The sequence below is a fragment of the Cyprinodon variegatus genome, unplaced genomic scaffold (genome assembly GCF_000732505.1).
Source record: "Cyprinodon variegatus isolate N-32 unplaced genomic scaffold, C_variegatus-1.0 Scaffold522, whole genome shotgun sequence".
Lineage (NCBI taxonomy): Eukaryota > Metazoa > Chordata > Actinopteri > Cyprinodontiformes > Cyprinodontidae > Cyprinodon > Cyprinodon variegatus.
Window position 1 is genome coordinate 482213 of NW_015150975.1, and position 9897 is coordinate 492109.

A 9897-nucleotide genomic window follows, 5' to 3' on the forward strand; every position below is an offset into this window, starting at 1 on the left:
CAAATTAAGGGTGAATACACTTAATTTAAGAAATTTGTACTTATTTCTAGATCGCTTTTCCAGTGGCTGCTTTCTAGGTTTGTTTTTACATTGTTCTCTGAAGATTCTTGGAAGGATAAAATAAGCCCATTTTAAATCTCTCCATCAGTATTACATTGAACTCTGGTCCAGGTTCTGGGTGGGTTGTTGAAGTACAATCAGAAAAATGCTCTGAAAGTCATCCTTGTTCTTTTGGCCGTGTTTTTATCTTGTTGTTATGTTAATAGATTAATTGTTTGTGACTTTGAATCAGTGGAAGAATATTCATCTTACAAGCTGAGAGCTGTAGGTTCAAATTCAGCTTCCTCCTGTCATATGTTGGTGTAATTTCCCTCTGGGATTATTAAAGTATTTCTGATTCTGATTGAGTCAATGAGTCGATGCAATCAACTGGTTTTCCTTAGATAGAAAACTTTGAATCAATCTGATTGTATGATCTGGTGAACTGTAAAGTGCCTTGAGATGACTTGTTTTGTGAATTAGCGCTATAGAAATAAACTGAATTGAATTGGATTGATCACATAAACCCAAGTTACCTCCTGGTCTGTGTATGATTTTGTTTTTCATGAAAATCCCTTCATTTTTGATTGCTCTCATCTCATCCTCAGTGTCAGTGGTTTTCAGTTCTGGTCCTCAATTTCACTCTCCTGCAAGTTTTAAGTGTCTTCTTGCTGTCACACACCTGACTTATATAAAATAATGATTAACAGACTTCTGCAGCTCTTGAAGCAGGTGTGCTTCATCTAAAACATGTAAAGAACCACAACTCCATGGGTACTAGTCACCCTGAAAAATAAAATCCCCCCAGGATGATGCTGTCACCACCTTGCTTCAAGGCAATGATTGCTTATGCAGGGATTACAAAGCTTCTTTGGTTTCATCAGAACCAATGATTTAGTTTATTCTGGTGCTTAAAATGCCAGGTTAAAGCAGCCTTCCATGTTCCTTTTAGTGAAGAGTCACTTTTATCTGGCCTCTCTACCATAAATGACTGAAAGGTAAAGTGTCTTAGCCATGCAGGAGTCAAACTCCAGCCCTCGTGGCGTTTTGCATTGCAGATTTTGAACAAGTCTCTGCTTTAGTGCACCTATTTCATACAGGCTTTCCTTTTATTTATTTTTTTGGTTTAGAGTGAACATACATAGGAATTAAAATAGGTCTGTGTTGTTGAAAATGTGAGAGGATGTTTATACTTTAAGGTGGTAAAACAAATCATGAGTTCAAGGCAGAAATATTTGCACAATGCAGAACATACAGAGAACAGAGTGTTAATTTGTTTCCTCACCAACCTGCCATGGAGGCTGCAAGCATCTTATTTGCTGCGAAGGAGCTCATTAAGACAGACAGCAAGATTTATGGGAGAACATTAGCGGGAGGAAGGACAAACATACACAAGGAGACGGAGCGGTTGAAATAGATGGAAAGGGAGGAGGGCGAGGCGATGGTCCCTCCTGGGAGGGGACAGAGCAGACAGAACTGCTGAGGCAGCACGGCAAAGGGAATCCAGAGCCCAGAAAAAGAGGAGAGATATAAAGGGATAGAAGCAAAGAGGGGCAAGAAGAAGGGAAAGGAGTGAAACCTAGAGAGCAGAGGAGCAGAGGTTTAAGAGGAAGCCTAATAAAAAAGAAAGTGAAAATATCAAGGGAACAGGAGCTGAATGTGGCAAGAAAGTTTTTATGCTTGGCTGCACTGGGGAACATTGATTTGACATGCAATTACTGGAAAGGGGACATGAGATGAGAGACGGAGTGGAGGAATGAAGTGGGGTGGGAGATGTGGAATCGCAGACATCCAAGGTCAGCGGCTGAATGAAATCGTTCAGGGACAGTCTGGATCAGTCAGAGCCTCGTTGACTTCATTTTGCCTGCTTCTCTGTCATGTGTATTAAGATCTAAACAACCAGACTTGTTTATGGGAAAAATGAGGGTAAATATGTCAGCTTAAATGTGAGCTAAATCATCGGTTCTGGCTGGGTACTGCAACTTTTTCATCAGCGGTTTATACGGGTTATTTCTCAATGCAGAGCTGATCAAAGATAATGATGATAGATTCTGAAATGGGTCCCTGTTGAATTATTTTATGGTGCCAGGTTGCTGAGTTAAATCCCAAAGCAAAGCTGGGAATGATGGGAATGTTACTGCTCATAACCATAAACCAACCCAAACAAATGATTAAACCTCTTGTTCAAAGGTTAAAATCTGGTTTCTAAATAAGGTCAAAGGAAAAAAAAAAAACTGATTAATTATTGCTTTTCATAAATATAAATTTTAGATTGCCAGAAAAAGTCAATGCAAACATGCAATTTTTTTCTTTGAGGTTTTATAATAAATCATAACGAGCACATAGATTTCATAAAAAAAAAACAAAGATTTAAACTCGATCGACTCTTATGATTCTTGTGTCGAGACAAATAAAATGCCTAACTTGACACACAATACATTTAATTAAAACTATAATAGAATAATTCAATTCAATTCAATTCAGTTTATTTATATAGCGCCAAATTCAAAACACATCAGAATCAGAATCGGGTTTATTGCCATTGTTAGTGAAGGAGTTCACAACTAGGAATTTTTTATGGTACAATCGTGCAACATGAAACATATAATATGAAATAGGTAAATAAAATTATAAAAATCTCTAAAAACATTGGGGTATAAGGCATGCAAAAAATATACTAATATATACACTTAGGATAAAAATATGGATAAATAAAAAAAATATATAAAAAGTAAAATGTGCAAGGTAGTGCAAATAGAGCAGTGTGCAACACATGTCATCTCAAGGCACTTTACAGTTCAACCAGATCATCCAGTCAAATTGATTCAAAGTTTTCTATCTAAGGAAAACCAGTTGATTGCATCAACTCATTGACTCTTCAGCAATCCCTCACACTAAGCCTGCTTGTAGCGACAGTGGAGAGGAAAAACTCCCTTTTAACAGGAAGAAACCTCTAGCAGAACCAGGGTCACTGTGTCAATAAAGTTATTGTTGTAGATATGAAAAGAAATTTACAAAAACAGAATAGTGCGACAAAAATAAACGTTTCACCTGCAATCAGCCTTCTTAACCTTGGGCCCTTTGACATTGCTTGTTATTCTAAATGCTATCTGCTCTTTTTTCTAAATTTGAAATGTTACCCTTTTTTAATTCAACAATTCTGTTTCACAAAGTATTCATTTTAATCACAAAATGGGTGTAAACATGCAAATTTCATTTCATTTCATTTTCATTTATTGTTTATTTGAAAGGGGACAGTGTACATTAATCAACATTAAAACAATGTAAATATACCCGAGTTAGCTAAGGAGTGCTAATTTTCATCGGTAGTCCCCCAGCCAGATATTAAAAAGGCAACCTTAAAAATAAACACAAGTATAAAATCACAAGAATAAATTACAATACCAATTACATGTCATTTTCATTTTATTTTATGTATTTATTATTAAGAAAGTAGCATTTTTATATAAAAGCAAAAAGGAATTTAACTTAAAATTCAGTCTACATTTAACAATAAAATGCAGCATTTGTGAGACACAGTCACAACATGGTTACATTTAGGACACAATCACAAGAGCAGAATGCTTTCTACAATCACTATTTTCTTACTCTGGATGCTTTGTTTCCTTTTTACTGTAACCAGTATTTTGTCTTGCTTGGAGTTTCTTGAAAGTTGCTTCTGCTGTCTTCAAAATGTTTTCAAAAATGTTCATCTAAAACCCTTTAATTCTGAAAATAAGCGAAATTCTTCAGCAAACAGGGCTACAACATCTCTTAAATAAAATCATCTTGATCTGCTGAGATTCGGATTTGTATGCATAGTATTCATACCTTTTCCCTATTTTGATTCAATAAGGTTTCACCCTTAATGTCTCTTCTAAAAATACTGCTCACTCCTCTAAAAATGGATAAATCACCTTGCAGTGCCAAAGAAAATGAGCTACAGCAAATGGGAACCCTGAAAAAACATTGTACATTCATGAGAGTCTAATAGGAATGGAAATCCTCTCTTAAAATAAGTGAAGAGCAACAATGCGTGTCCCTTTTCGTCTGCTTCTGGGGTAAACTCAAATAGACCGATCTAAACATGTTGGTAGTTATTTTTTAAAATGAATTTCGCCTTGAAAAGCTCATTTAAAACAAAAATAATTTGAAAGAAAAATAATATTTGATTCCATCTTTAAACTCCTTAGCAGGCTTTTCATCTGCTACAGTCCTCCCTTCGTTCTAAGACTCTCAGATAGCTCTTTAGATCTAATCAAGGTGATTATTCTAACTCCAGCCGTGAGGAGCTCTTCAAATTGTTCAAAATAACCTTTAAATCGCTGCATAAAAAGGTTCCAGTCATGTGTGCTATATGAGAAACGCCTGTGTGTGATTTTCCCATTTTTAAAAGGTATAAATGTCAGTAAGTTATGTTTTATTCCTTAGCAGAAATAGCATCGTTAGGACATTTTACATTTGCAAAGCCTCCAGAAACATCACATGTGACGAATGTTGGATTAATGTTGCAAAAAAAATCTTCAAGAGAACAATTGAAATTGCTGTTTTGGAGTTTAATTGCTACAAAAGTATGTTCTAACCTTTTGAATACCAGAAGATATAACTGTTGGGTCTAAGTTAGACATTAAAAAATACACTTTAGTGAAGAGAACTTCCCACAGTTGGCAGGAGGCATCAAAATCTTATGAGGATTTTTCTAATTTTTTGTTTGGGATTAGAGGAACACCGTAGTGCAATATGAAAATCCCTGCTTTAACTCCTGACCTTAGGTTTTCTGCATAGACCGAATGGTTTGTCCTCTCCATGTTTAGGTTTATCCATTATAGTCTGACTTCCCCTCATACACGATAGGTTAATTTCCAGGTTGTATCCCACCTCTTGTCCATCAAGGACAAGTAACAAATATAATGTTTAGAATATTTCTGTGAGTACAGAGAAACTGGAAATTAATTTCCACATATTATCCAAGAATTACAATATAAAGCTGCAACGTTTGGATGGTTCAGCCTTTCCTTCTAAGAATCTGACCAATTTTATTAGTCCTCCTAAAATCTGACAACCAAGGGTGCAGACCAGGAAGCAGAGTCGTAGTTATACGCACCTCTCTACAGCTTCTCTACTGTTACCCATCCATTGATCCAGCAAAACGGTGTCTCACCCACAACCAAAATCAAACAAAGAAATATAAAGGAGTAAATGTTAATCTAATTAAAATGACTCCAATCGGGCAAAAAGTTCAAATAAATATTGGTTTGTTTACCATAAAATGTCTTTCTTCAAAAAGCAAGACAAGGTAAATTTATTTGTATAGCACAATTCAGTACAAAGACAATGCTTTACATGATTAAAATACAGGAAGATAACACAGAATCAAAGCAAGTAGGAAAAAATAAAAAAATAAATAAAAATAAAATAAAAAATGCAGAATCTAAAAAGAATATTAAAAACAGTTGGACTAAAGAAAATAAAATGATGATAATGATGTTTTAGTTGAACTGTTTAACTAGAACAGTCGAAGGCAATCCTAAACAAATGTGTTTTTAGTCTTGATTTAAAGGAGCTCAGGCTTTCCGCACTTTTACAGTTTTCTGGAAGTTTGTTTCAGATAAAAAAAAAAGTCTGTTAGTTAATGACTAGATTTGTGATAATCACATTCATTTATGTTGCCTTACAGAAACTTGGCTGCAGCAAGAGGATTATGTGAGCATAAATGAGGCAATGCCTTCAAGCTATTTAAATTTTCACATATCCAGAAATTCTGGACAAGAAGGAGGAGTAGAAACGATCTTTCGGTCCATTTTAATGATTTGTCCAATAGCTATAATTCTTTTACTTACTTTCCTATATCCAAATTGTAAAGCAAATAAGAAAAACCTATTCTGTTTGTAACCTTTTATCTTCCACCAGCTCCTTACTCTTAATTTGAAGATCAGTTTTCAGAACTCCTATCTGAATTAGTGTTAGATTTGGTCAATTATAGACCTATATATAATCTTTCTTTCTTATCTAAAATTCTTGAGAAAATAGTTGCGAAACAAGAATGTGACCACTTCCACCACAATAAACATTTTAAAGAGTTTTAATCTGGTGAAATTCACAATTGATATTCTCATGGCTTCAGATAATGGACTTGTATCTGTGCTCGTCCTGTTGGATCTCAGTGCTGCTTTTAATACAGTTGATCATAATATTATTTCAGAAAGACTTAAATATTTTGCAGGTATCAAGGGAGCAGCCATAGACTGGTTTAAATCTTATTTATTTGACCGATTTCAGTTTGTTTACGTTGATAAATCTTCCTCGTGCTCCAGAGTTACCTGTGGAGTACCACAGGGATCGGTGCTAGGACCAATTCTCTTTACTTTATATATGCTCCCAATCGGTAGAGTTATTAGACAGCATGGGATTAATTTCTACTGTTATGCTGATGATACCCAGCTATATCTGTCTATTAATCCAGATGAAGCTAACCCATTACATAGATTACAGGCATGTCTGAAGACATAAAAACCTGAATTACTCTTAACTTTCTGCTTCTGGATGCAGACAAAACAGAAGTTATAGTATTTGGACCAGAGTCTGTGAAAAATAAGACGATTATTTAGTCACTTCATCTGGATGGGATTAAATTTATCTCAGATAATAAAGTCAAAAGTCTTGGTGTTATTTGTTTAGGACCTGTCATTTAAATCCCATATCAAAGAGGTTACTTCATTTATCTCTGAAATATTGTAAAAGAAAAAAATGTAATATCCTGTCCAGGAGTGATGCTGAGAAACTAGTCCATGCATTTGTTACTTCAAGGCTGGACTAATTCTTTACCATCAGGAATTCCACAAACTGTAATTAAAAGCATTAAGTTGATCCAAAATGCTGCAGCCAGAGTTCTGATGAAAATGAAAAAGAGAAATTATATTTCTCCTATCTTGGCTTCCCCTTATTGGCTTCATGTTAAATCCACAATAGAATTTAAAATCCTCCTTCTAAAGCGTTAGCAGCCTGATCTTGTGGCTAGATAAATGTTCCTCCTTGACGCTACCTTGGCCTTATTCTGCTCTACTTTTCTTATATCTCATCCAAAATAGCTCAGGTTACCCTGAGCTATCATCTGTACTGTGCTGCCAATTGTTGGGTTGATTGATCACATAGGGACTGCTTACCTCATTTTGCTTCATTCTATCTGTATTCTTTGCTGTTTCTTATTGTTCTGATCCTGTTTGGCTGTGATTCAATCCTGGATTAAAATATCAGCTGTGCTGCTGCCATCAACATCTCTGTTTTTTAGATGTTGGAGCCTGGACTGATTTGAGTATAGTCCTGGTTCTTTTACCGTGACTAACTGGATGAGCTCTCTTTCGTCCTCTGACATGGGAGCTGGCTCTGAGCTCGTCTGCCTTGCTGTGTGTTTCCTGGACATGGCCGCCTGTGGGGCTAGTTAACAGTTACCTTTTATATCTCTTCTTCTTTTTATACGTCTACTTCTGTCTCCTTGAACCGCAGTCGGCCTCAGCAGATGGCTGCTCACACTGAACCTGGTTCCGCTGGAGGTTTCTTCCTGTTAAAAGGGAGATTTTCCTCTCCACTGTTGCTACATGCATACTTGGTGTGAGGGATTGCTGAAAGTCAAGCGAAGAACATCGCTGCAGGCTCATCCAGGAGGAGCATGTCTTTCAAGTCAATGACTGGATGCAATCGACTGGTTTTCCTAACCAATCTAACTGTATTTTCTCTGTGCCGTGAGATGACATGTGTTACGAATTAGCGCTATATGAAGAAACTGAATTAAATGAAAAATAAAATGTGTTTTCTCATTTATAAAATACCTTTTTCAGAAACCTATTTTCATCCTTCAAAATAATTACTTATTAAATCTACATTTTAATGTTTTTTTTCTATTTCTCTTTGCAGAGGGGTCATGTAGGCAACATGCTGTGCTCTTTTGATGCCGATGGTCGATTAAAGGTCTCTTTCATCTTCTTTCTGATCTAGTGCTTAAAGACTGCATAGAAATATGTTATGGAGTTTATTTCGAGACCTGAATGAAATCTATCTAACTTTTATGTGTACTAATAGGAGTAAAGTATCTTTATTTTATGTGTAGTGTGGAATTTTTAATACAAATCATTTAAGAAGTTACCCTGGGCTCCTTTAAAATGGGGGCAAATATGGTTTGAATGTTTTGGGATGGTTGCAGAAAGTGTCTTAGTCTTATGAATTGTTTCTCTGGTACAAATCCTAATGTTAGACTTTACATAATTTATTCATAACATCTCATAATGTTTGCAGTTTTTGCATCTTGTGAGTAAAATCACCTGCAGAGAAGATCAATATTAGTGGAAATTATTTATTTATTTGTTCTTTTTTTTTACAGGTCCAATTAATTAGTTTCTGCTCTTGTATTTTCTGTTGCAGGTAAATGCGAAGGAGCTTTCTCGCCTGTCTGGAGATCCCACCCTGGACATAAGAGACCCACGGCTGTCAAACATCCTAAAGCGTGGAGCTCGGCGACGGGCGGGCCCAGCTGGAGCTCCAGGAGGGCAGGTGCCAGTGACCATGGGCATGGCCGACTGTGTGGACAGCTGCACCCAAACAGACATCAGCTTCCAGCATATGTTGACTCTGGGCCGGAGCAGAGAGCATCCCTGCGGAGCTCCACCCCCACCCGACCCACCTCCCTCTCCTCCACTGCCTCCTCTGCCAGAGCCATATCTGTTTAACGAACTGTGAGTGGGAATAGTCTAATAGGTCTCTGAAAAATGTCCAAGTGGAGCTCATCTGTTGCATCAATTCATGCCATGCTGGTTTGTGTATTTGAAGCTAAAAGCTGCTCCAATTACATGTTAGTTTCCTGAATGTTTTCATTCCCAGCTTCTCTGAGCCTGTGTACTACGACCCCACTGACTACTTTGACATTAATCAGCATGAAGTGGACAGAAACGATGACCTGGAATATGAGGTGAGGGCCTGTTAGGCCACTTTTAATCATAGCAGTACAGAAAGTGTTTCATCCTTTTTGTTGTTCTGATGGTGCTGAAATCACCGCTAACTGCTAGGAGGTAGAGCTGTACAAGTCTCGGCAGCAGGATAAACTGGGTCTGACCGTATGCTACAGAACTGATGATGAGGAGGACCTTGGGATCTATGTGGGAGAGGTGAACCCAGATAAACAACCTAAAGTTCAGTTTTTCAACCAATAGTTTCCATTGTTTTATAGTTTCTAAATGCATGTCCTTTTTTTAAGGTGAACCCAAACAGCATTGCTGCCATGGACGGACGCATCCGTAAAGGAGACCGAATACTACAGGTAGCCTTAGTCCTTCTGTGGCTTTCACATCATTGCCCTAAATTTGTGTTGCTTGGTTTTAGAGTTTAACTTCCTCATCTGCTGCAGGATCCTGAAGCCAAAGAAAAGAAAAATTGAGCCCACAGAACATGTCTATATTTTTTTATGTTACAGCCAAAATCTTAAATGCATTCATTGGGATGTTATGTGATACACAGTCTGAACTTAATCCATAGTTTTTCATGAGAAATATAAAATCTCTGTTATTTATTTGTATTTACGTCTGTAGAGTCAATACTTTAAAGAACCACCCTTCACTGCAAACACAGCTGAACAACTTTCAGGTTGAGGTCTCGACTTTGACTGAGGCGTTTTAATATACTTGAAACACTTTGATCCAGACCAGGTGATTGTAACTGATGTGCAACTTTAATATATTAATTGGTAAATATGTTATTTAATCAGAAAATATATGAACTGTCATATATTGTTTATGAACACACAACCCTACTGGCTGTGTTTTAGAAAAACAAGTGTGAATCAAGCTCAAATCATGGTCAAAAAGATAATTC

General features: G+C 36.7%; 1 protein-coding gene across 1 annotated transcript in view; it reads left to right on the top strand.

Annotated features, from left to right (window-relative positions):
- LOC107095077 (PDZ domain-containing protein 4-like) overlaps positions 1 to 9897 on the top strand; it is a 32721-nt gene that overhangs the window by 15059 nt on the left and 7765 nt on the right. Inside the window, exons 2-6 of the mRNA XM_015391050.1 lie at positions 7951 to 8004; positions 8455 to 8765; positions 8911 to 8998; positions 9096 to 9194; positions 9284 to 9346. Of these exons, the coding sequence (XP_015246536.1) occupies positions 7951 to 8004; positions 8455 to 8765; positions 8911 to 8998; positions 9096 to 9194; positions 9284 to 9346 (615 nt within the window). The remainder of the gene's footprint in view (positions 1 to 7950; positions 8005 to 8454; positions 8766 to 8910; positions 8999 to 9095; positions 9195 to 9283; positions 9347 to 9897) is intronic.